A 27,796-nucleotide genomic window follows, 5' to 3' on the forward strand; every position below is an offset into this window, starting at 1 on the left:
ATCAAGGTTAAATATCTTCTTAGCCGACGGATCACGCATTAAGTCAGGGATAGTAGACCGGCAAACCCCGCCTATTTGTACCACAGTAACCAATCATCATCAGGAGTTTCTCCAACTGGACGCCATTGCGTCCCCATTATTTCCAATCATTCTGGGACTTCCGTGGCTGCGGGCCCACAACCCCCAGATTGATTGGAAAACCGGGACCATCCAGTTCCGGTCACCTTACTGCCAGGAACACTGTCACGCCCCGACTTCCTCGGCTCCCCAGCCCCTTCTATGTTTAGACGGAGACGCTGAGTTAGTCCAAATTATTCCCCCGGCCTATCATGACTTCTTAGATGTCTTTAGTAAGTGGGAGGCAGACATTCTTCCTTCCCACTGGACCTATGACTGCCCCATTGACCTTCTGCCCGGATCTGAGATCCCGTTTGGACGGATATTCCCTTTGTCAGAACGGGAACTGGGGGTACTCAAGGAGTACATAGATGAAAACCTACAGAAGGGGTTCATTAGGCCCTCCACTTCGCCAGCCAGTGCTGGAATCTTTTTCGTGGAGAAGAAAGACAAGTCCTTAAGACCATGCATAGACTACCAGGACTTAAATAAAATTACGGTTAAGAACTGCTATCCCCTCCCTTTGGTCCCAGAGCTTTTTCAGAGGTTAAAGTCAGCGGTACTGTTTACTAAGTTAGACTTGAGGGGTGCGTATAACCTGGTCCGCATAAGAGAGGGGGATGAGTGGAAGACCGCGTTTCGTACTCGATTTGGGCACTTCGAGTACCTCATTATGCCCTTCGGACTTTGTAACGCCCCAGCCACGTTCCAGCACTTCATCAATGACGTGTTTAGGGACTACCTGGACATTTTTGTTGTCGTCTACTTAGACAATATTCTAATTTTCTCGCCTTCCCTGGAGTCCCATAGGGGTCATGTTAGAAGTGTGTTGGAGTTTCTACTCCAACATGGGTTGTACGCTAAGGCGGACAAATGCAGTTTTGAGCAGCACAGTATTGCATTTCTGGGGCTGATTATCTCCACCACGGGGGTTGCGATGGATCCTCAGAAAGTTTCGGCAATTCTTGAATGGCCGGTGCCCACAGACAAAAAGGGCGTACAACGCTTCATTGGGTTTGCAAATTTCTATCGGAAATTTATCAGGAACTTCTCAGGCCTTGTGTCCCCCATCACCCAGCTTACCAAACAAGGGGTACGTTTTCGGGTGGATGCCCGAGGCACATTCCGCATTCAAGACCCTGAAGAAACTGTTCACTACAGCCCCCATTCTGAATCATCCTGATTCCTCGCTTCCCTACATCCTGGAGGTCGATGCGTCTGAGAACGCGGTAGGGGCCATCCTGTCCCAGAGGAAAGGGACCAAGGAGCTCACGCACCCAGTGGCATTCTTTTCTAGGAAACTTACATCCGCCGAAAGAAATTACGATATCGGTGACCGGGAACTCTTGGCCATTAAAACGGCACTAGAGGAATGGAGGTATCTGCTGGAGGGGGCCACACATCCAATACTAATCTTTACAGACCACAAGAATTTGGAATACTTGAGGACAGCCTAACGCCTGAGACCACGCCAAGCTAGATGGGCACTTTTCTTTTCCCGATTCGTGTTCCACATCACGTATAGGCCCAGGTCCAAGAACACCAAACCGGATGCCCTCTCCCGAATGTTTGAGGATCCAGAAGAAACCACTAAACCCGACACGATTCTGTCCCCTGGGAACTTTCTTGCCCTCCAAACGGAGCTCCGCTCTAGGCTTCAGTCTGCAACCGTGGAAATGGCAAGCCCACCCGAGGTTTCTCTACAGAACAAGGAGGGTCTCCTTTGGAAGGAAGGGCGAGTTGTGGTACCCGAGGAAGTCCGAACTTCAGTTCTAGGATATTGTCATGATCACCCATTAGCGGGCCATTTTGGAATCACCAAGACCCTAGAGTTGCTCCAGCGCACCTTCTGGTGGCCGAGCATGGTCAAAGATTGTGAGCAGTATGTAAAGTCCTGCGCCATCTGTCAGAGGAACAAGCCCACCAGAAGCAAGGCCTGAGGTTTACTACGACCTTTACCTATACCGAGTCGGCCGTGGCAGATGATTGCTATGGATTTCATAGTGGAGCTTCCCCCATCTCAAAACCATTCAGCAATTTTTGTGGTTGCTGATCGTCTATCAAAGATGGCCAATTTCTTGCCACTAAGGGGCACGCCCTCGGCCCTGGAAACAGCGAAGATTTTCGTGAAGGAAATAGTAAGGCTTCACGGGATTCCAGAAGACATCGTTTCTGACCGTGGGGTCCAGTTTACCTCGAAGTTTTGGAAGGCGTTATGCGAGATTCTGGGTATTCAACTATCATTTTCGTCTGCCTACCACCCACAGACCAATAGGCAGACAGAGAGGAAAATCCGACACTTGAGCAGTACTTTAGATGTTATACATCCTTCCTCCAGGACGATTGGTTGACACTCTTGCCTTTAGCCAAATTCGCGTACAGCAACGCGAATCACTCCGCGACGGGGCAATCCCCATTCTTTGTGAATTATGGGTTCCACCCCACATTCTTGCCTGACCTAATTCCTGAAGGTCCAGTTCCTGCCACGCAGGATATGCTGAGTTTTTTTTCTGCCAATAACAAGGTGCTTCAAGAAGCAATGATGAAGGCCCAAGAAGACAGTAAGAGGGCTTTTGACAGAAAAGAAGAGGGGAACTGATCTTGAAACCAGGGGATCAGGTCTGGCTGGCAACTACCAACTTAAAGTTGTGTTGTCCTTCGAGGAAATAGGGGCCCAAGTTTATGGGCCCATTTCGGAGCTTGTAGCTCTGAGTATTAACAAACGCTGTGTATTTACATGCTCATTGTGAGTGCGGTTTTAAGGGGGGTTTTTTACTTTAATAAATTTGCTGGATGATATTGCACTATGGTGAATATTCTTTTTATTCACATGTGCTAATTGGATATGAGAGGATTTCCCTAAGCTGGAGCCTGTTTGGTGGAATGCTGGATATAAATTGATATGCTGGTTTATCACCAGCACATGGTGAGTGTACAATTTGATGGGGTGTTCTGTGCGCTGGATATCACATTGGTGAAGGAGGATCTCATTACTTCCTTTATTGAGGATCATTTATATATGGACTTTTCTGAATGGACTATATGGGGACTTCCTATATATGATTTAACACTGATTATTTTTGCACACACATGGTGGATATATTAATTTATTTATTTGATTTGGTTTAGGATTGCGCTATTATTTGTGGTTGATTGTGCATGTGATCACTGTGACCATTCACAGCTAGACACACTAGTATACAATGGATGGCAGGAATGAATCTCCAGGGGGTAGAAGTAGAATTGAGAGGGAGGTAATAATGGAGTGTAATTTATATGAGTGGACATGCCTTAGCATCCTGGAGGTTTTTTTGAGCATACGGATTTAGAATTAGTAGAAGTTGATGAGTACAGTAATAGGGAGAAGACAGAAGCGAGGGAGATGTAATGTAAACTGTGCGGTGGAGAAGAGGGATGAAGGAAAGAGGCTTTAAGGAGAGGAGACAACTGTCAGAAGGAGTGGTAGAAAGCACATACTACGGAGTAGGAGGAGAGCAGAATAGAGAGAAGGTCATCTGCTGCCTGTTTGGTGCTTTTCAATGCAGTTTGCTGTGTATGCTTGCTTCATGCAAATCGCTGAATTGCAGAGCCTGGAATGCAAATCTCTTGCATAGAAAAAAAAAAATCACTTCTAGAAAGATTAAATAAATAGGAAAGAACCCCAGCAAAGTGCTTCCACATAAAGGTGTTAATTAATCATGAGCTAATATAATGATGGCTGGCTAGCAAAGCAAGCTTTTGACATCTAAGCCAGGCTTGCAAGAGAGCAGAGAGAGTTTATAAGACCAGCCATAACTTAGGTGAGACATTTACAGAGCAACATAAACATAATGCTGCAGAAAGGGCAACATATGTTGAAGGCAGCACATACAAAAATGCACAAAGACAGTGAAAATAGTGTTCAGTTCTGGGTGGATGTAGGCAGAAACATACCTGTGGAGGGACAGAAAGATATGTTCAGATGAGACATTCAGGTGGAGCAGAGCTTGAAGTGCAAGTCACTTGTATAAAGAATCACTTTTAGCAAGAATCACTAAAGGAAAGAACCCCATCAAAGTGTCCCCAGAAAAGAGTTGGTCTAGCTCTAAAATTATTGCTTTTGTGATAACTCTCACAGCATTACCTCATGTGTGGTGTGAATACTATTTACATATACGAGTGAGACCTACGTATGCATTTGCTTCTGAACGTGAGGGGACAGGGGCGCTTTAAACATTTTTTTATTATTTTATTTTTACACTGTCCCTTTTATTTTTTGCACTTTTATTCCTATTACAAGATATGTAAACATTGTAATAGGAATGAAACATGACAGGTCCTGTTTATTGAAACATCTGGGATCATGGCGCCTCTTCCAGCCTCCCAGGATCAGATTGCCGGGGACCATGCGGTCCACAGCCAGCTCTGTAGTAACCCAGCGCCGCTGCCAGATTAGATCCCGGGCTCCCCAATTGCACAGGACAGCCCAGGGTAATTACAGTCATTCCAAAATCAAACGTTAAAAGCACATAACAATTTGAAGATCTTTCGAATGACATTAGTCAAGTCATTAAAATGTACTGATAATTTTCTTATGAATGTTTGTTCAAAAATCTACTGGTGTATGACCAGCTTTAGGCATTATCCTCAATGAGAATGTAGAGTAGACATCCCTCTCTTTACTGCAAGCAAAGGAGAGTGTAAGTAAGGGTAAAATGGAGTAAATAGACCTCTGCACACCCACGAGTGTGACCAAGTGTGGGAAGGAGTTTATTGCTTGGAATTTGTTACCTGGGAGCCACTGGCACTCTGCTCTGCAGATTGAGAGGTGTTAGTGCTACAGCCTCTGCCTCCAACTTGCCACACTAATGGCCTACAGAACACACAGCACATCTAAAAGTGCTGTGCTTGTAAGAGGCACACCAACATCTGGTGTGGAGCAGAAATAGTGACCAGGCAACCAACAGCCAAAGAAAGGACATGCTCCCAAAGATACCCCATATTGTGCCTCCCACAGTATGGGTATAGTAGAAAGTAGAGCTATAGGAAAAGAACTCTAACTTACCTTAGAGCCCACATCTATAATATTTGTAGCAGTGAGCATGGTGGAATCAGTCTACATGGTGTATCTCTGCTGCTAAATCAGCTGTAATACTCCTAGAAGGGTCCAGGTACCCACTGTGTTGCTGTCTATTCAGGGAGACCCACGGTGTGGTAGACTGCATTCTGTCCTGGTCTGTGCACTGGAAGCGTGTTACCTGGCTTGGTGCACATGCTCATCAGACTAATCCTGTTTCTAGGTTGCTGACACCCAGGGAGAAGTAGGGACCTGCTTCAGCCATGCAATTAGGCCCCAAACATGCAACCGCTGGGTAAGGTCATTGACCAAATCTGGTCATGACTGTTGTGACTAATACGGTGCCCGACACCCTGCACAAAGATTTTCCAGCTCATGGGACCTCAATTTAGGTGCGAGCAGCCTGAGAGATTGTCGCTGGGTTAGGTTAATTAGCAATTAACCCTTCAAACTCCCAGCAGATAGCTTTGGGCCTATCAACCCTTCACAGTGTTAGCAAGAACAAATGTGAACTATAATCACACACTGTTACCACAGACAGGTATATTCAGAGGATTATTATATACAATAGCAATCTTCAAACGACAGAGATTCTTTAGTTTGCATTAAAAGCCTTAGAGATAGGGTTTATTAATAAAAGGTCAAATGGCACAATTAAAATACTTACAGAAAAGGATGTTACAAAGACAAAGAGAACGATAACACAACTGAAATATAAAAGGTGAAAATGGAGAATACTTGCAGTCCTGGTTTTAGCAGAGTCTGAGCAAAAACATTGCGGTGACTCTCTTGGGTGTTCCTTGTTTGATGTTAAAATAGGAGCTTCTTTACCAGGTCCTGTCATTCCCTTTTTCTGTGATATTACAGGGGTGTTGACCGAGACCAACTGACCAATCATCTGGTTTAAGGGATGGGTGCTGGGAGGTCACCAAGTTTATGACCAAGTCCCAACTACCGACGCCTAGCCTACAACACCTCCAGACGCCGGGCCACAGCACCCACAGACCACCGCGACTAGCCAGCAGTAGACCCAGCTGCCCACCACTCTCCCTCTCCTCCCACAGATGAACTCGGCCTACGAGACCCGACTCTGCCTCCGCGAGACAGACTCTCTGCATCAATACGCCCTGATGTGAAACCTTTCACCTCCCTCAATTGGCCAGCACTCCTCTCACCCGCCTAATATGCCAACTGTACTCCTCCTCGTACTCCTCTCCTCCATTCCCAAAATGACCTCCCTCTACCCCCCCTACTCCCCCAAAACAACTTTACATCGGACCCTCACTACTTTCATCTCCCCACTACAGCTCTCACCACCTCCTCCTGATACTCCACTCTCCCACCAACCCACACACCACCACTAACAGACCCACACGCTCTTGCACATCCCGCTCCCATGCCACCTTTCTCACCCTTCTCCTTCCCGCCGGGGATATCTCCCCGAACCCTGGCCCCTCACCACCTCACTCGCCCACCAGGCACCCTCCAACTCCCACAAACCGCCGCAACCCTCTCAACCTTATACCTGTCCCCCTCTTCCCCGCATCCACCCCTCCATTCTCGGTTGCACTCCTGAACGCCCGATAGGTTTGCAACAAGCTCACCGCCATCCTCAACCTCCTAGTGGTCACTGAAACCTGGATCCAAGCCACTGACTCCACCTCCCCTGCGGCACTCTCCTATGGAGGTCTCGACTGGTCCCATTCACTCAGACCGAGCGGTCGCAGAGGTGGTGGGGTCGGCATGCTCGTCACCACTGAGCACCTTCCAGGTCCTCCCAAACCCCCCCTCTCTATCCTTCTCCTCCTCCGAGGCCCACTGCATCCGGCTCTTCTCTCCCACCCCTCTGAGGATTGCAGTATTCTATCGGCCTCCTGGACCTGTATCCCGCTTCCTCGAAGACTTTTCCGCCTGGCTACCCTTCTTCCTCTCCTCTGAGCTACCCACCATCATCCTTGGAGACTTCAATATCCCTATCACTGTCAACAACCCGGCTACATCCCAACTCCTCCACTTAACCTCTTTCTTTGCACTCACACAGTCCTCCACCCACACCGACGGGAACACCATGGACCTCGTTTTCTCCCATCTCTGCACCCTCCACAACCTCACTAACACCCCTTTCCCTCTCTCTGACCACAACCTCATTACGTTCTCCGTCCTCTTAACACCTCCCCCCCCCCCCCTCAAACGTCAAACCATCACCAGCCGTAACCTCCGCAACCTGAACACGGCCCCTCTCCACTCAGCAGCTGACCGTCTGTACGACAGTATTCTTCCACTGTCATGCCCTGACCTGGCCACTACTATGTATAACGACTCGCTGTCAGCTGCCTTAGACTCCTTAGCACCCCTAACTACACGTAGCATTAGACCCCGACCGCTTCAACCCTGGCAGAACGTCCACACTAAAAATCTTAAACATCGCAGTCGCGCGCTGGAGTGATTATGGCGCAAAACCAGATCCCCACGAGCGTTCTCCCTCTACACCTCCTCCCTCCACGCCGCCAAACAAGCCTACTTCGTTACCCTCATCAACACCCTCTCCACCTGTCCTCGCCGGCTCTTCTCCACTTTCAACTCCCTACTCTCTCCCCCCCCCCACCTCCACCCAGTACCTCACTCACCGCCCATGAGATTGCCAATCACTTCCAAAATAAGATTGACGCAATCCGTAAGGACATTGCAATGCTCATTCTACCTCCCCACCTAGCCTCCCTCCCACCATAACCCCATCATCCCCCCCTCCTCTGACCTCGCAACTGCCCTGCCCCCCACCACACCCCACACACTATAACCTCCCCAAAACTCCGCTCCTTCAGCCTTGCTACCACTGAGGAGTTCACTAAGGTCTTCTCAGAAGCCCACCTCACCACTTACCCCCTTGACCCTGTCCCCACACAACTCCTCCGGTCACCCTCCTCCTTCATCCTACACTCCCTCACCCACATCTTCAATCTCTCCCTCTCTACTGGCGCATTCCCCTCCCCCTTAAAGTATGCACACATCACCCCCATACTCAAAAAACCCTCCTTGGACCCCACCGACCTGAACAACCTTAGATCCATCTCCCTGCTGCCATTTACATCCAAGCTCCTTGAGCGCTTAGTCTACAATCGCCTAAGCTCCCACCTCACTGACAACAACCTCCTCGATCCACTACAGTCTGGCTTCCGTCCCCTACACTCCACCGAAACCGCCCTACTCAAAAATCACTAATGACCTGCTAACCGCCAAAGCTAATGGCCACTACTCAGTCCTCCTACTCTTTGAGCTTTCCGCGGCCTTCGACACAGTTGACCACCCCCTCCTCCTTAATAAACTACACTCCCTTGGCATCAGAGACTCCGCTCTCTCCTGGCTCTCCTCCTATCTATCCCAACGCTCCTTTAGCGTTACCTATAACGCTACCACCTCCCTCTCTCTCCCCCTCTCTGTTGGGGTCCCCCAAGGCTCTGTCCTCGGGCCCCTTCTCTTCTCCATCTACACCTCCTCCCTCGGCAAACTGATACACTCCCACGGCTTCAACTATCACCTCTACGACACGCAAATTTACCTCTCCACCCCTCACCCCTTCAGTCTCCACCCGTATCGCCTACCTACTGAACGACAGACTGGATGTCGCTCCACTTCCTCAAATTGAACCTTTCCAAAACCAAGCTAATTTTCCCACCAGCCCGCGCCCCCCCCCCCCCCCCCCATCCTCTCCATCACGACCAACAACGCCACCATCAGTCCCACCCCGCAAGCCAAAGTCCTAGATGTCACTCTAGACTCAAACCTCTCTTTCCAACCCCATGTCCAATCGTTGGCAAACTCATGCAGGTTCCACCTCTGCAACATCTCCAAAATACGTACGTTCCTAACCCCAGACACTACTAAACAACTCATTCACTCCCTTATTATCTCACGCCTGGACTACTGCAACTCCCTTCTCACCGGCCTACCCCAACACAGGCTATCCCCACTTCAGTCTACCCTGAACTCTGAGGCCAGACTCATCCACCTTACCAACCGCTCTGCTTCTGCTCCCCCCCTCTGTCATTCCCTCCACTTCCTTCCGATTGCCAAATGCATTAAATTCAAAATACTAACACGGACATACAAAGCCATTCATAACGCTGACCCAAACTACCTCACCGACCTGATACCCAAATACCGCCCAACCTGTACTCTTTGCTCCTCACAAGACCTCCTACTTTCTAGCTCCCTGGTCTCCTCCTCCCACGCCCGACTGCAGGACTTCCCCCATCCTCTGGAACTCAATTTCCCAATCCATCAGACTGTCACCTACCCTCCTCACCTTTAGGCGCACCCTGAAAACCCATCTATTCAGGGAAGCCTACCCCACCCTCACTTAACAGCCAATCTCCTCCACTCCTCCTACCACTCCATCCCCCACAGCCACTTCCTCCTGTACCACTATCCCCTCCCTCCTAGATTGTAAGCTCGAAAGAGCAGGGCCCTCGAACCCCTCGTGTACTGTTTTGTTACTGTATTGTCTCACGTTCTGTCCCCCACTAAAATTAACAGCGCTGAGCAAACCTTTTGGTGCTAAATACTGTATAATAATAACTACAGTTTTATACTAATATGAGCTTCAAATAGGTGGTATTCTAGAAACTGGCAGATTAATATTCAGAATTTTATTTCTTATCCAGGGATACTAAACAGAGCGTACCTTGGACAGATCTGTCACCCAGGAGGGAGAAGACTGCTTTCTCCCCATTTGTATGTGCTAACATAGTCAGGTATGACCTTGAATTGTTTGGTATGATACTCCCCATTCAAATATATACCTAATATTAATGCATCCTGTTCCTGTTGGATTTTACATATCGTATGTTGAATTGTTAAATTGTGGAATAGACGTTTTATGGCACGCTCTGCATTCCTAGAGCTTTAATGGTCTTACACGTCATTTGTGACAGGCTTGACTGAGTTATTGTTTTACGATAGGTCAGAGGGAAGACTTTTTCATGGTTTGTGGAAACAGACATCCTGTAGCTCTCAATGTTTTACTGCTCTTTTGAAGTTTGTTAAAATTTATGGCTACAAATTCTATAGTTTGCAGGAGGGAGGGAGTAAGATCACTGCTCATGAAAATAAAATGGCTGAGACCTTAACAAGATGTCTGTCGCCTACAGCTTCCAAGTCCCTATTGCACACAATCATTACAACTGTATTTTATTAATAATGTCATCCAGGTTCCCTGCTGGCTTGTTTACAACATTAAAAGAAGCTGACGGGGGATGTGTCATTTTGATGTGGGAAGGATACTGCAGCTAAAGGACAGATTTTCAGCAACACCCGGAGGTTCTGGTGGGTGGGTGTACTAGCCAAACATTGCTAGTTTGTATGCCAAACTGTGAACAGGTTGGATTCGGATGAAACTCGTGCTCATCCTGAACCCAAAGCTCACCCCCACCTAGAATTCTTGGAATGCATTGGAAGCTCAGTAACATTTGCTTAGAATTTGTGTTTTTTTTTCTTCTAATATATAAGCATTAACTACAAAATAAGATATACACAATTTCATAACCATTTCATATTTTAATGTGGGTAATCTTGACACAATTACAGCAGCCTTTGTGGTACCTTTTCTCAGTCCTCCTTAAGGGAATGTGAATAGCAAATTTAACACATACAGACTGAAAACTTCTAAAATCACCAAACAGGGTTCTGGGTAGAAGATATTCTACATGCGAATTTAGCTGGGGACATAGAAGAGAACAAAAAACATAATGGAAACTCAACCAACTTTTCAAGATAACCTGGTATTTGAGAATAGCATCTGGACACACAATGCTCCAAAAAGCAGGGCAGAGAGGTGATGACATAGCAAAAGGTAAATTACATATACTATATAAGTACCACAACAGAATGCCTACATAGAACATGTAGGCAAACAAGACCATTCGTGAACGCTTAATCTTCTACTGTTTTTGGAAAGTACTAAGTTGCCTTCTTGTACAGATTTGTAACACTGGTTTACCTATACGTTTGCTTGAGGTTTTATTACTGCCAAATTGCAACTTGCAAGAATATTTTGTGTTTGGATATTCATGCACACTCTCCATACAAAATGTGCTATAGTTCACTTTTTGGGTGCCGTATTTATAATGTTTGTGTCCAGACGAAGCCTACCCTGAAGGACCAACATTATTAAAAACAAAAGACAATTATTTGTATATGTTTTTACTGCTGCAGCCATGTGTTCCTTAATTGTAAAATAATTACACCTTTATAATGTATAGTGGTATAATAGTCCATAAATTTGCAGTACATATCAAGAAATGAAACAACTTCCGAAAAAAACCCCAACAAAAAACGAGAACCTGGGCTTTTATTTCCTAGGCAAAAGGTAAACCTATTTACCAGTCCTTTGTATGACTGTGTTACTGACCTACTTGGAAATATGTTAGGAAGTTAAGGCACCACCTGTTATATCCACTGATCCCAACATGAGTTCTGAATCACAACTACTTTTAGGCCTCGTGCACACAGACATTTGCAGGCATAAGCCAAGCCTAGCAATAAAAACACTGCGTTTATCAGCACCCATGAAGTTGCAGAGGGGGAATACAGTCGGCCATAGAAGTGAAAAGCTGTGTACCCCACCTGTGGTTCCCCAGGCATAAGAAAAACATGTTTTTAACATCTGGCATGTTTTGCCTGCAAACGTCCATGTACATATAAGCCTTAACTTTGCAGATTTATACTTTTGTTATGATAGTCAGGCTTCTATGATGGCAAAGGCCTCTTTCATTTTAACTTAGGATAGACAGACTATACAGCACAATATTTTTACATGTATACAACTTTTCTTTATAAGCATAGCCAACATAAAATAAACCTTGGGCAAAAAAAAAAAAAAAACACACACACACACAGAGACAAGACACTCTAAGGAAAATAGATTAATTTTCCAGTTTCTGCCCGCAAAATTATCCTCAGGAATGTGTTGTTGGCCCACTAACTGTGCAAGAGACCAAAAGAAACACATGATTCTTTACCCAACATAAGTAGGACTATAGAAATAAAAAACAAAATAAAGGATCATAAGTATTCTCTCATTACAGTATCCATGCAAAACTGAAAATGATGCAGAAGACATTTCTCTTTTATCAGTGGAAAACCTGGGTTGATTTACTAATGCCAATGTACTTTTCTCTTTTGATGAAATAAACCAGTTTCTTCCCAGCATCCATTCACATGAAGAAGAAGTTCCTCCATTCTGAAAATCCCCTGTATGACTGGGTGTTTGAAAAGCACTGGTCCACTTAAACATGGGAAAATAAATCCTAACTAAATGAGTCTTGTTACATTATGCAATTCGGCAGACCTTTTTGTAGGATGCTCAGTGTGGCTGTTTAAGTTACAGAGCTACAAAGTTTGCATAAAGCGCTTTCTTTTGGAGGAAGCAAACAGATTGCAAATTAAGCAATGCAGCTCCTAAAAACATCCAAAAACATATGTCAATTCCTAGTGTTTTCTGATAGTGTATACATATTGAAAGAAAAAAATTGATTTAATCATTTTGATCAAAGGATTCTCTGACAGGAAAAACACAAAGTATTAATTAAAATATCATCTTCAAAGGTGCAATTACTATTTTATATTAAAAAGAGATTGCTGGTACCAAAAGAAAAGAAAAAAAGATAAAAAAAAAAAAGTCTCAATTTTCAGTAAAATTGGGCCTCCTAAGGTGATGTGGGGCTTGATCATGCATTTACAGGTCAGTCTTTACACTTTCAGTTCTGTCCAAGTGCATCTTATGGTAACAGGAAAAAAAAGGAGGAGAGGTTTAATAGGATAAGAGAGGACCCCTGCTTGCTCAGGATTCTGCTAGTGTTGACTTGATCTCGCTGAGAAGGCTGCTTAGAAAAGTTGCTTCACTGCACTTCCCATCGATGGATATTGACTTCTCACCCTTTAAAAAAAAAGAACAAATAAAAACTGCAATTATGAAGGGATATAACAATGGCGATATGCTTTCTGTAATTTTTTAAGTTTACTAAATCGCTGAAATGGTTATTCTGCAGCATAAAAAATTCTCTGTACATCTGAAGCCACTATGTAATAACGGAAAGATTTCTACTTTCCAAGCGTTTCAATGGGACCTGGGACTGAGTTATGGATTTCACATGCATAAACACTTACAGGCGAAATCTGGGGGCTCAACATAGTTGTTCATAAATAAGAGTAATGCCTTCTTATAGTGAACCAGACAGCCATTTTAGACTTTTCAAAGTTAAGTTATGGCCTTAGAACAATGTGTCCGCTATTTTTTAATGGCAGAAAACCCCCTTCTGTGGGCAGATTTATTTTTTATGTCTGCTAGGGATTTGACCACATTGACTTGTGTCCACCCCAGCCCACCTGATTACGTTGCCCCAAAGGTTAAAAGAAAGAAAAAACAAAATACAGAAAAAAACTGTAGGCTAGTCTAGGGATAACCCCCTTAGTTACCAGCATGCCTCAGTTTTGTAGCACAGCAGAACCAACCACATGATCATAAACACAGGGGTAGGACCAGCGTGCCTTAATGCATTCCAAGAAAAGGATTTTACAGGGAGTTAAAATGGGTTGTTTTACAGGGTGAGGGTTTACAAATACTTTAATATACGAGGGGCATTCAAGTCAAACCGGAACTTTTCATTTTACAGGTATAAAAAGGGAGTGGCGGTACTACATGCCAAGTGTAAGTGGCAAGTGTGTCCTATTAAGGCACACATGTCGCAGGCCAGTCCAAAGACCATTATTCAAGATGGCAGAAAACAGTGTTAGCGCGTGCATGGAACTGCGTGTGGTGATGAAGTTTCTTGCAAATGAAGGCATAAACCTGCGTATATCTACAGAAGATTTCAAGCTCAGCCACAATAAGACATTTGAATGGGGTAAACATTTCAAAGAAGGCCGTATGTTCGTCAGTGACGCTCCCGGCCATAGTGGTTCCCAGCCCACACCAGTCATTTCTGTGAACATTTAGTGCGTGGAAAGCTTTATCCTGGATAATCGACACATAACCTGTCATGAAATTACACAAGAAACTAATTGTTCTGTGGGAACGATTAACACAAGAATGACAAAGTGAAAGAGACTGTCCTAGGATGGTTCAAATGTACTGACAGATATTTCAAAACTTTCCAGGCATTACTGTAAATGTAGCAGGGGAGTATGTTGAAAAATAAATGCAGTTTTCACTCCTTAAAATTTGTTCTTTTATTATAGAAACAAAAGTCCCGGTTTGACTTGACCGCCCATGTTACAACCAAAAACGTAAATATATTTTATTGGGATTCTATGTGATAGACCAACACAAAGTGGCACATAATTGTGAAGTGGTAGGAAAAGGAAAAATAGTTTTAAACATTTTTTACAAATAAGTATCTGAAAAGTGTGGCGTGCATTTGTATTCAGCCCCTTAAGTAATATCTAGTGGAACCAATTACCTTCAGAAGTTACCTAATTCGTAAATAAAGTCCACCTGTGTGCAATTTAATCTCAGTATAAGGCTTGGTTCACATCTGTGCGGATGGTGCCGCTGCGGGACCCGCACAAATACCTGCAGCTGCACCACCCACACAGAGGAATGCGGGACCCGCGGAAGGTTGCCATTAATTCTAATAGCACACCACCCGCACTGGAAATCGCAATCATACTTGGAACCTCGGTTCCCATGTGGGCTGCGATTTCCGAAGAAGTGCAGGGACTTCTTCCCTGCGTGTCCATTCAAATGAATAGGCTCTCATGCCCGCGCAAATCACGGCTCGCACAGCCGCACATATGTGAACCTGGCCTAAATGCAGCTGTTCTGTGAAGCCCTCAGAGGTTTGTTAGAGAACATTAATGAACAAACAGCATCATGAAGGCCAAGGAACACACCAGACAGGTCAGGGATAAAGTTGCAGAGAATTTTACAGCAGGGTTAGGTTATTAAAAAAAGTATCTCAAGCTTTGAACATCTCACGGAGCACTGTTCAATCCATCATCCAAAAATGATGTATGGAACAACTGCAAATCTACCAAGATATGGCCGTCCACCTAAACTAACAGACCGGGCAAGGAGAGCTATAATCGGAGAAACATCCAAGAGGCCCATGGTAACTCTGGAGGAGCTGCAGAGATCCACAGCTCAGGTGGAAGAATCTGTCCAGAGGACAACTATTAGTTGTGCAATCCATATACAGTCAGGTCCATAAATATTGGGACATCGACACAATTCTAATATTTTTGGCTTTATACACCACCACAATGTATTTGAAATGAAACGAACAAGATGTGCTTTAACTGCAGACTGTCAGCTTCAATTTGAGGGTATTTACATCCAAATCAGGTCAACGGTGTAGGAATTACAACCGTTTGCATATGTGCCTCCCACTTTTTAAGGGACCAAAAGTAATGGGACAGAATAATAATCATAAATCAAACTTTCACTTTTTAATACTTGGTTGCAAATCCTTTTCAGTCAATTACAGCCTGAAGTCTGGATAGACATCACCAGGCGCTGGGTTTCATCCCTGGTGATGCTCTGCCAGGCCTCTACTGCAATTGTCTTCAGTTCCTGCTTGTTCTTGAGGCATTTTCCCTTCAGTTTTGTCTTTAGCAAGTGAAATGCATGCTCAATCGGGTTCAGGTCAGGTGATTGACTTGGCCATTGCATAACATTCCACTTCTTTCCCTTAAAAAAACTCTTTGGTTGCTTTTGCAGTATGCTTTGGGTCATTGTCCATCTGCCCTGTGAAGCGGCGTCCAATGAGTTCTGAAGCATTTGGCTGAATATGAGCAGATAATATTGCCCGTAACACTTCAGAATTCATCCTGCTACTTTTGTCAGCAGTCACATCATCAATAAATACGAGAGAACCAGTTCCATTGGCAGCCATACATGCCCACGCCATGACACTACCACCACCATGCTTCACTGATGAGGTGGTATGCTTAGGATCATGAGCAGTTCCTTTCCTTCTCCATACTCTTCTCTTCCCATCACTCTGGTACAAGTTGATCTTGGTCTCATCTGTCCATAGGATGTTGTTCCAGAACTGTGAAGGCTTTTTTAGATGTCGTTTGGCAAACTCTAATCTGGCCTTCCTGTTTTTGAGGCTCACCAATGGTTTACATCTTGTGGCGAACCCTCTGTATTCACTCTGGTGAAGTTTTCTCTCGATTGTTGACTTTTACACACATAGACCTACCTCCTGGAGAGTGTTCTTGATCTGGCCAACTGTTGTGAAGGGTGATTTCTTCACCAGGGAAAGAATTCTTCGGTCATCCACCACAGTTGTTTTCCATGGTCTTCCGGGTGTTTTGGCATTGCTGAGCTCACCGGTGCGTTCCTTCTTTTTAAGAATGTTCCAAACAGTTGTTTTAGCCACGCTTAATGTTTTTGCGATCTTTTTGATGGGTTTGTTTTATTTTTTCAGCCTAATGATGGCTTGCTTCACTGATGGTGACAGCTCTTTGGATCTCATCTTGAGAGTTGACAGCAACAGATTTCCAAATGCAAATAGCACACTTGAAATGAACTCTGGACCTTTTATCTGCTCATTGTAATTGGGATAATGAGGGAATAACACACACCTGGCCATGGAACAGCTAAGAAGCCAATTGTCCCATTACTTTTGGTCCCTTAACAAGTGGGAGGCACATATGCAAACTGTTGTAATTCCTACACCGTTCACCTGATTTGGATGTAAATAACCTCAAATTAAAGCTGACAGTCTGCAGTTAAAGCACATCTTATTTGTTTCATTTCAAATCCATTGTGGTGGTGTATAGAGCCAAAAATTTTAGAATTGTGTCGATGTCCCAATATTTATGGACCTGACTGTATCTGCCCTTTATGGAAGAGTGGCAAGAAGGAGGCCATTGTTGCAAGAAAGCCATAAGAAGTTCCGTTTGCAGTTTGCAAGAAGCCATGTGGGGGACACAGGAAACATGTGGAAGAAGGTGCTCTGGTCAGATGAGACCAAAACAGAACTTTTTGGTTTAAAAGCAAAACTATGTGTGGCAGAAAACACTGCCCTTCTATTCCTTTTGTACTGAAATGTATTGTAATTGTACTGTCTCCCTTATATTGCAAAGCGCTGCGCAAACTGTTGGCGCTATATAAATCCTGTATAATAATAATCAACCCTGAACACACCATCGTGTTGTGGGGATGCTTTTTTTCAGCAGGGTCAGGGAAGCTGGTCAGAGTTGATGGGAAGATGGATGGAGCCAAATACAGGGCAATCTTAGAAGATAACCTGTTTGTCTGCAAAAGACTTGAGACTGGGGTGAAGACTCACCTTCCAGGAGGACAACGACCCTAAACATACAGCCAGAGCTACAACGGAATGGTTTAGATCAGTGGTCGGCAAGCCGCGGCTCGCGAGCCACATGCGGCTCTTTACCCAGTCTAATGCGGCTCTTCTGTGTGCCGGGCGCCTGCTCCCCTCCCTCCTCTCGGTTGGCAGCCCCAAAAGTCCGCGCGGACCTTTTAATCCGGCCTGCGGATGTGGCTGTCAGGATGTGTGTAGGCGGGGCAGCGTGCCGAACGTGAGGGGAGGGGAGCTAGGCTCCTCTCACAGTCCGCCCTGAAGACCCGAACGGCGCGGGAAGACAGCGAGAGGAACGCAAAAGGTAAGTGAATTGACACGGGGGACTTGGCTTACTAGAAGGGGGGGGGGGGGGGAATAGTACTGTGGGGAATGAAATACTATATGAGGGATGAATTACTTTATGAGGGATGAAATACTATATGGGGGGATGAAATACTATATGAGGGATGAAATACTATATGAGGGATGAATTACTATATGAGGGATGAAATACTATATGGGGGGATGAAATACTATATGGGGGGATGAAATACTATATGAGGGATGAATTACTATATGAGGGATGAAATACTATATGGGGGGATGAAATACTATATGAGGGATGAAATACTATATGGGGGATGAATTACTATATGAGGGATGAATTACTTTATGAGGGATGAAATACTATATGGGGGGATGAAATACTATATGAGGGATGAATTACTATATGGGGGATGAATTACTATATGGGGGATGAATTACTATATGGAGGATGAATTACTATATGAGGGATGAAATACTATATGGGGGATGAATTACTATATGAGGGATGAATTACTTTATGAGGGATGAAATACTATATGGGGGGATGAAATACTATATGAGGGATGAAATACTATATGAGGGATGAATTACTATATGAGGGATGAAATACTATATGGGGGGATGAAATACTATATGGGGGATGAAATACTATATGAGGGATGAAATACTATATGAGGGATGAAATACTATATGAGGGATGAATTACTATATGAGGGATGAAATACTATATGGGGGGATGAAATACTATATGGGGGGATGAAATACTATATGGGGGGATGAAATACTATATGGGGGGATGAAATACTATATGAGGGATGAATTACTATATGAGGGATGAATTACTATATGAGGGATGAAATACTATATGGGGGGATGAAATACTATATGGGGGGATGAAATACTATATGAGGGATGAATTACTATATGAGGGATGAAATACTATATGGGGGGATGAAATACTATATGAGGGATGAATTACTATATGAGGGATGAAATACTATATGGGGGGATGAAATACTATATGAGGGATGAAATACTATATGGGGGGATGAAATACTATATGAGGGATGAAATACTATATGGGGGGATGAAATACTATATGAGGGATGAAATACTATATGAGGGATGAATTACTATATGGGGGATGAAATACTATATGAGGGATGAAATACTATATGGGGGATGAAATACTATATGGGGGATGAAATACTATACGGGGGATGAAATACTATACGAGGGATGAAATACTATACGGGGGATGAATTGCTATGGGGGATGAATTACTATATGGGGGATGAATTACTATATGGGGGATGAATTACTATATGGGGGATGAATTACTATGGGGGATGAATTACTATGGGGGATGAATTACACTATGGGGGATGAATTACTATATGGGGGATGAATTACTATGGGGGATGAATTACTATATGGGAGATGTATTTTCAGTTTTAAAAATGTGGCTCTCAAAATAAATTTCAATCATGGTTTTGGCGAGATTTGGCTCAGTTGAAAAAAAAGGTTGCCCACCACTGGTTTAGATCGAAGCATATTCATGGGTTGGAATGGCCCAGTCAAAGTCCAGACCTAAATCCAATTGAGAATCTGTGACAAGACTTGAAAACGGCTTGTCACAGACGCTCTCCATCCAATCTGACAGCAAACATTTCACTCTCTAGATGTGCAAAGTTGGTAGAGACATACCTATAAAGACAAAGTATTGACTCAGGGGGGCGGAATACAAATATACACCAAACTTTTCAGATATTTGTAAAAAAAAATTTGAAAACGGTTTTATAATTTTCCTTCCATTTCACAATTATGTGCCACTTTTTGTTGGTCTATCATATAAAATCCCAATAAAATACATTTACATTTTTGGTTGTAACATGACAAAATGTGGAAAATTTCATGGGGTATCAATACTTTTTCAAGGCACTGTATATACTAAAGGCGAGGTGCTCGTTGGACACAGGACACTATCAGTAAATCTTTAGTCTGGGAGTTCAGGACAATGCTATGCAGAAGGGAATGGAATAAAATATAACCCTTAAACATATATAGAATGTGCAACAAAATTCTGCTCTAATATTAAAAGGGCAATAGTATTGTTTTAGCTTGAATTCTTCAGACTAGGGTTGTACTTCTAATGATACTAAGCATTTGCACGACTACTCGTACTCGTGCAAATGCTTTGATACCTTTAACGGATACCTTTGTGGTGCGATTTGAGCCCATACAAAATGAATAGACTCAAATCGCACTGCAAAGAATTGCTTGTGATTTGAACAGGAATACGGTACACTTCCTGTCCGAATCACATACAGTTTCCCTGCGGGTATGGTGTGAATTGCAGTGTGATTTGAGCCATTTATTTTGTATGGCTCACATCGCACTGCAAATTGCACCGCATCCGTAGGGGAAACGCATGCGATTCAGACAGGAATTGCACCACATTCAAGTTCAAATCACATGCAATTCTTTGTAGTGTGATTTGAGCCCATTCATTTTGTATGGGCTCAAACTGAACTGCAAAGGTATGTGCTGAGAACTTGAGCACAAGTAATGGTACCCGTACATGTGCAACCCTACTACAGACTAAGCAAGTTAAAATTTTCCTAAAGAAATAATAAATATAAAATCCACATTTCTTGTTTATATCATGAAAATAGTATTAAAAAACTGGACCCGGGGGTCAACTCTTTCTTCCTCCTAGAGACACTAAGCTAAGACTGAAGGTTTAGTGCCTGGTAAAAGGAGTATAGCTCACAGGGGAAGAACAGCCATCTTAATGCAGGGGGAATATATCCTGCTGGGCATAATGTGAAATCCAATAGGAGTTAGGGAGAAATCATTTTGATACAACTTCTATTAGAATATAAATTTTAAAACAGCTCATGAAAAAAGTTTATTGCTGAATTTTACAGTTTTACTCAGTAGTTAGTACTGTACTTAAAAAAAAAAAAAAAAAAAACCCAAAAAACAGTACTAACTACTGCAGAGTACTGTAAAATTCTGGAACAAACAACATGCTTAATACCAAATAAAGAGTATCTAAACACACAAAAATGTACTCTATTGCAGCTTACCAGTCCTTAGATGTGGTGGCTGCATTAGTGTTAATTTTCAGACTGTGTTTCTTTTATTTCCCCCTGGTAATCCTGCAAATAACACAAAACCTGTTTCTGGGGTGCCAAGTTCTCTCCACCACTGTGTTGAAGCTTGAAATTCAAGCACGTCTCCATCTCCATGTTAATGGGTTAGAAGAATAGTCATTTGCAGGAGGAGGTTTTATATACCAATTTAATTCAAAGAAGTAACAGACACTGCATTTCAGATAGCATCAGGAAATATTTTCTGCACATGCAGAAATTGTTCTTAGCCTGAAAAATGAAAAATAATGCAGCTGCCACATCTAAGGACTGGTAAGTTGCAATATATTACATTTTTGTTGTTGGTGTTGCATATCCTGTAAGAAACTCTTTCACTAAAACACATCTATCTTATTTTTGATTATTCAACAAGCAGCACCTAATTGGCACAATACCTTTTTCACCAGCAGACATACATGATGGCCCTGGATTGATCGGCTGTACATCGATGCACAGGAGTCAACTCGCTCAACCACTGAAAACACAATGTGGATATAAGTTGCATAAGAAAAGGATACAATACCAAACTAAGCTGAACACTATAAATTAATAGATGTAGTGCTCACCTGTGAAGTGGTGGTAGAAGCAGATTTTTGCTAACAGATGATGGAAAGACAGAGTTATATCTTCAACTTTCAAAGAACTCATTTTAAGGTCTTCGGACTCCAGCAGCTTGGCAAAAGCATCACTAGAGGGAAGAATTGGATTAAAAATATAAACCAAGATATCTTGTGCACTATTTTTATTTATCTTCCCAGTTCAGTTTTACTTTTAACAAAATATTACTTGATTGGCTAAAAAGATATTAGTGCTTTGCACCCAGTCACATCGGGTGCGACTTGGCATACGATTAGCATGCTATGCGACTTGCAAATCGTATGCCAAGTCGCACCCTATCGTCCGCTATTACAGCGGTCATATCGGTGTGGTTCTGACTTAGTCGGAGCCGCACCGATTTCTAAAAGTTGTGCATGCAGTACTTTTAGTGAGATTTGCATAGACATCTGTGTCAGATGTCTTGCAAATCGCACCTCAAATCAGCAAGTCACCCGACTTTAAAATCGTGCGACTTCTCTGTAAGTCGCACAATTTCAAAATCGGCTTTGATGTGACCGAGGTGTAAGTTGAAGAAAACCATTTTATAAGGCATAAGAGACCTTTAAAGGTTTTGTGTATATTTTACTTACTATGTTCAGGTCTATGCATTAAAAACATTGAAGAAATCAATCTGTTTTTAAGTCAAGTGAAAGGTGGTAAAAGATGCTAGTTAAAGGCACAAACACCTAATCAACTGGCTGTCTTACTACTATGCTGTGAATAGCTTGTGCTGTGAAAAGATCGGAACAGCAATATATCAAGCTACAACTTAATAGATAAAACTTCTTTCAGCAGCAAAGACAGCACCCTTTTGGAGTTTCATTAAGATAAGTAATCAAAAATTGCATGGTTAGTGCTTGGATTTTATATTATAAAGCTCAGCATACTCCACAAATAGAGTATCAAGTCTCATTCTATAGTTGACTATAGATTATGTAGAAAAGAAGAGTAAGAGGATTTGAGCACTCGGTATACTTAAATACTATGTGCTGTCATCCCAAAACAGGATTTAATAGCTGAATGCATTTCTGTCAGATCAACAGGTATTTCTGTACTTGCAGAATTTGTACAACTCTATATGTACTAGATGTTTTTTTTGGCCTGAACATGTGCTTTAACCTGTTGTTACTGGATGTACACATTATGCGTGTCAGTATGAAGGTGGGAATTAACGCCGTGCCAACACATATACATGTACAACCTGCTGCACTGTGCTGTGATGGCACCAAGCTAACTCCCTGCTGCAGTGATTACTTCTAATATAAAAAGGTAGTGCAGCAATAAAATGATGGATGAAAGGCCAATAATATGAAAAACGCACACACTAGATAGGTGCGTTGTGTCTGAAAGAATAAAACTACAAAGATACCAATATAAACCTATTGAAACCAACTAGGATGTTGATAACAAATGTATGACCATACAAAACGCACCCCATCAAGGTATAAGATAATAGCGTATCAGATAAATGCGTTAGTATCATGAACAGCACACTATATTCCTAGATACACAGTAGTCTTATAGGAAATGAAAGTAGTCCAAATCTGTATGAAAATGATGATGCAAAACGCATAAGCCTGGAATGCATCCAAGTTGTGAGATGACATGAGCTAGAAATCAGAGTAATAGGGTGCCAGTGTGCAGACAGTTCATGGGTGCATATGCCAATATTGTGTAAAAAATGCGCACTCACCAGATGCGCTATGGAAAAGTGCATTGTATATAATGTAGTAAATCAATCATGGGTCCCTTCACATGGGTGATCCAAAAAACAGCCTGGGAGTGGGTGACCTTCGGGACAAGCCCATACGAAAATTATCAAAAGGGGTATGCCTATTTGTGCTAATAGGCATACCCCTTTTGATAATGTACTCTTAGTACAAAACGCGTCAAGGAGGAGCCCCTGCAAGCCATTGACGTCTTTTCCACCGGGTCACAGAGATCCGGAGGCCACCCCATGACACCAGCTGGTCAGTTTTTTGCCTTTCACACAATTTTGTCACCAAATTGTTCCTGTGTTTATTGCATTTATGTACGTTTTTTTTTTGGATATATCCTTTTTTAATCATTAAAGCATTAAAGCATCCACTTCGAGCATTCTAATTCCTTATCGGTTCCTGGCGTATTTCCTAATACCTGGAAGAGGTCGAATTATTTTTGTATGGGCTTGTCCTGATACCCTGTCATCTAAGGAAGGTCACCCACTCCCAGGCTGTTTTTTGGATCACCCATGTGAAGGGACCCTTGATTGATTTACTACATTATATACAATGCGCTTTTCCATAGCGCATCTGGTGAGTGCGCTTTTTTTTTTTACACAATATTGGCATATGCACCCATGAACTGTCTGCACACTGGGACCCTATTACTCTATGATTTCTAGCTCATGTCATCTCACAACTTGGATGCATTCCAGGCTTATGCGTTTTGCATCATCATTTTCATACAGATTTGGACTACTTTCATTTCCTATAAGACTACTGTGTATCTAGGAATATAGTGTGCTGTTCATGATACTAAACGCATTTATCTGATACGCTATTATCTTATACCTTGATGGAGTGCGTTTTGTATGGTCATACATTTGTTATCAACATCCTAGTTGGTTTCAATAGGTTTATATTGGTATCTTTGTAGTTTTATTCTTTCAGACACAACGCACCTATCTAGTGTGTGCATTTTTCATGTTATTAGCCTTTCATCCATCATTTTAGCGCTGCACTACCTTTTTATATTAGAATTTTTGAAGGCATATGGTATACCTTTTAAGTGTTTCATCTGCTTTAGCATCTATTAGCGCTCGCTTTACTCCTTTGCAGTGATTACTTGCATGGTTTCTTCAGTGTATAAAAAAAAATGAAAGAGTAAAAAAACATACCTGTAACAAGGGGTCATAATTAAATAAGATGAACAACTGAAATGGATTTTGAAGTCAAGTTTCTCATGAGATGAGCCATCATCATCCTTAAAAAAGAAAGAATATTTGAAGTCAGAAATTGTAGATTTGGGGCCGAATTTTTTTGTTTTTTACATGTGTGTAATCACGAAACACTAGTATTTGCACATTCTAGCTTCAAAGTTTTACACAGCAAGTAGCTGTACTGGATGAGGTTACAATGTGCAACCAAGCTTCACAAGCACCTAGCAGCTGATTGGGCAGTGTTGTTCAATCTACAAATTTTTAAATGCATTTTCTTAATGTGGACAAGTTACAACAGCAACCTGTTACAGTAAACAGTATATCACTAGTTACTTCATGATCACTGCTTCAGTGACCAACTGCTTGTTTAAAGATGACACCAACACCAAGACCTTTACAGGGAATCTGGATTACTTCAGGGTGACAATATCTGAATGAGAATAATATATGGTATTTTTATGGATCACTTTGCAGCAAAACTGGAAACCTAGAATTTTCAGAGCTAAGTACAGGATTCCAGGTGTCATGGACAGCTGTCAGGAAAAATGCTATTTTAAAATGGCACTGTGACCAAGACTAACTGCTGCTCACCTAAAAAAAACCGGATATATCCAAAGTGGGAATAGTTGGGATGACAGCTTTACTCTGCACATGATGTCACTGACTGTATTACATAATTCAGGAATTACCCTAAATCTAAACTGAAGGCATAAGTTAAAAAAAAAAGCCAGATGAAACAATCAACGATGTCATTGTCATCTGGGATGGCCCTCCCTCCTCCATCATCTCCTTTGTCAGTTATTGTAATAGTAAACAGTTGGGCCTATCATTTACCCATGTGTGGAGCTCTGAATCCTTGGTGTTTCTCAATCTTGAACTGTCCCATAGGGAAGGATGTATAACATCTAAGACTCATTTTAAGCCTTCCGCTGGTAAATCGTATTTACATTTTGATAGTTATCATCCTAAATGGATTCAGAATATCCGCAGGGGACAGTTTTGTAGGCTTAGAAAAAACTGTACTTCTGATGTTGACTATGTTGAACAGGGTCAGACCTTGATCAACAGATTTTTGGATAAGGCTTATGATCCAGAATTGGTTCATACAGCTTACCAGGATTGTTCCTTCATTACCAAGAAAGATAGTCACACATCTCCTGTGGGTATATCTGAAGCTAAGTTTATTACCCAATATTATCACAAGCACAAACAAATGGAGAGTATTATTAGGCAACATTCGGGTATCTTACTACAAGACCCCAAACTAGGTCCTACCCTGGCTGATAAACCTAGAGTTATCTACAGGAGAGTGCGTAATGTCAAAAACATAGTTGCCCCCAGTAGGATAAAACACCAAGCATCTCCCCTTTCAGGTTCACTTACCATGTTCTGCCAATTGTTTGGCATGTATCGATGAAATAAGCCTAGATGCAAAATGTGTCATTTTGTACAACATCGTCAAAAGAGTTTTAAGGACTTTTTTTTGGCAGGACATACCCTATTAAAACTTTTTCCTGTTCCACTGAATATGTGGTTTACAGTCTGTCTTGCCCCTGTGGTCTCCTGTACGTGGGCCACACGATTCATACCGTGAGGGCCCGTTTTGGGGAACACAGGAGGCTTATTGAGGATGGTAGTGAAGATCAGTGTCTCCAGACATTTTCTTACAAAACACAGCAAGTCCACAGAGGGTCTCAGAGTTTGGGTGGTGGAATCCATCCCTCCCTGTGATTCCCTGGCCGAGAGGTTCCAGAGACTCTGCAGGAGGGAGACTTTTTGGATTTTCACCCTCAAGAATCTGGCACCCTAGGGACTCAACGAAGAGCTTGAAATTAACACCATTATTTAGCCCTTATGCATTACGTCCTACTGTATGCCCTTTAGATTATGCTATATAATATATTAGACTTCTATTAGGGAGGACATGGGATGTTCTCTTTATACATACATACATATATATATATATATTTATTTATTTAGAAAGGAATACACATGTACAATTCCTCATATATTTTAGAAGTGTATTTTTATTTATCATATAATGCACCTTATTATACCTATTAGCGTGGTTTTTTTTTTTTAAATTGCCAGGGGTGTATCTACATGTGTATGTATGTACACATATAAAATATATATATATGTCTTTTTACAACTCCCCACTGGTAGTATGAGAGGTTTTTGTGAAAAACCACATATATGTTTATACATATGTTTCTGTGTCTTTTTATCCATAATATTATTTATTATTATAGCATTGTACTATTAACTTGTGCAGCTTTTCTTATTGTCATTATTCAGTGTACTATATTTTTCTTCACCCGTGTGGAGAAGACTTTGCAGTTGTACGGCCTCTCACAGTTATACTTTCCCTGATGATCCTGTTCTATCATTGCACGGCTTAGCCTCCTCAGCTGTTCACATTGTTTGGCTAGCCCCGCCCACTGTCCCATTTTTTTTATTGGTTCCTTGGCCAGGTGCACGGCCTAAAAATTCTACTTCCCCCTGGGCAGACTAGCTTGCTAAAGGTCACTCTGTCACTCATCGGTGCCTGTCATACTTATGTCTGTTGGCGGTAGTAGAGGGGAGACATGCTGCTGGTATCCATCCATGAGCGGATCCCTGTCTGTGCCTCAAAGCTGATCACAGTCCACACCCACGAGCGGACCCCTGAGTCTCACAGTGGATGCCCATCCATCCTCATGGGAGAGAGCTCTATTTGCACGCCATCTTGATTTATTGAGCTGTTTACAGGTTGCTCCGATGTAAGTGTGCTACATTAAAGTATTGTTGTTTTTATCACACATTCATCTGGCGCCCTGCTCTTTTCTTTTGCATATCCATGAGGGATTCCACATATCCTTGGTGAAGTGGTGCAGGAAACTTTTGTGTTTCACTCCACAGTGATTGAGCTGCTGCAGATCCATTTATGGACTTAATAAATTTTGCACTGTTTATATTTTTTTATAGAATTTTTGTTTTCATTTACACCTATTTGTTTCCACTGTAGTCTACGAGCGCTGGATTTGGCTGGCTTGTTATTGTTTCAAGTAGCTATTTTACCTATTATCTAGTACCTCTTTAAAGAATATGTTACCCCAACATTTAAAATTCCCGATATATGCATATTGTACCATGTACCTGTATGAAAAAGTTTCCAGTTCTCTTTGCATTGCTTCCTTTGTGTGAAATACCCAGTGATCCTGTCAGTCCCTCTGCTTTCCTATTTCAAACTGACTACACTAGGCATGACAGCACATCCAATCCAGCACAGTCCTATTTCTGGCTTTGCTATGAGCACAGCCTACCTGTCCTCCAA

At 42.6% G+C, this 27,796-nt stretch overlaps 1 protein-coding gene across 3 annotated transcripts in view; it reads right to left on the bottom strand.

Annotated features, from left to right (window-relative positions):
• Nucleotides 1-10,706: 10,706 nt before the first annotated feature.
• The window catches only part of AP3D1 (adaptor related protein complex 3 subunit delta 1), a 147,682-nt gene continuing 130,592 nt past the window's right edge, over nucleotides 10,707-27,796 (bottom strand). For all 3 annotated transcript variants that reach the window (XM_089690751.1, XM_089690750.1, XM_089690749.1), the window contains 4 exons: nucleotides 24,439-24,524; nucleotides 21,530-21,651; nucleotides 21,359-21,438; nucleotides 10,707-13,106 (listed from right to left, as the gene is read on the bottom strand). In XM_089690751.1, the coding sequence (XP_089546877.1) occupies nucleotides 13,011-13,106; nucleotides 21,359-21,438; nucleotides 21,530-21,651; nucleotides 24,439-24,524 (384 nt within the window). In that variant the 3' untranslated portion in view covers nucleotides 10,707-13,010. The remainder of the gene's footprint in view (nucleotides 13,107-21,358; nucleotides 21,439-21,529; nucleotides 21,652-24,438; nucleotides 24,525-27,796) is intronic.

This window comes from Staurois parvus, unplaced genomic scaffold, assembly GCF_062004578.1.
Source record: "Staurois parvus isolate SC_StPar_1 unplaced genomic scaffold, SC_StPar_1.0 ptg000541l, whole genome shotgun sequence".
NCBI lineage: Eukaryota > Metazoa > Chordata > Amphibia > Anura > Ranidae > Staurois > Staurois parvus.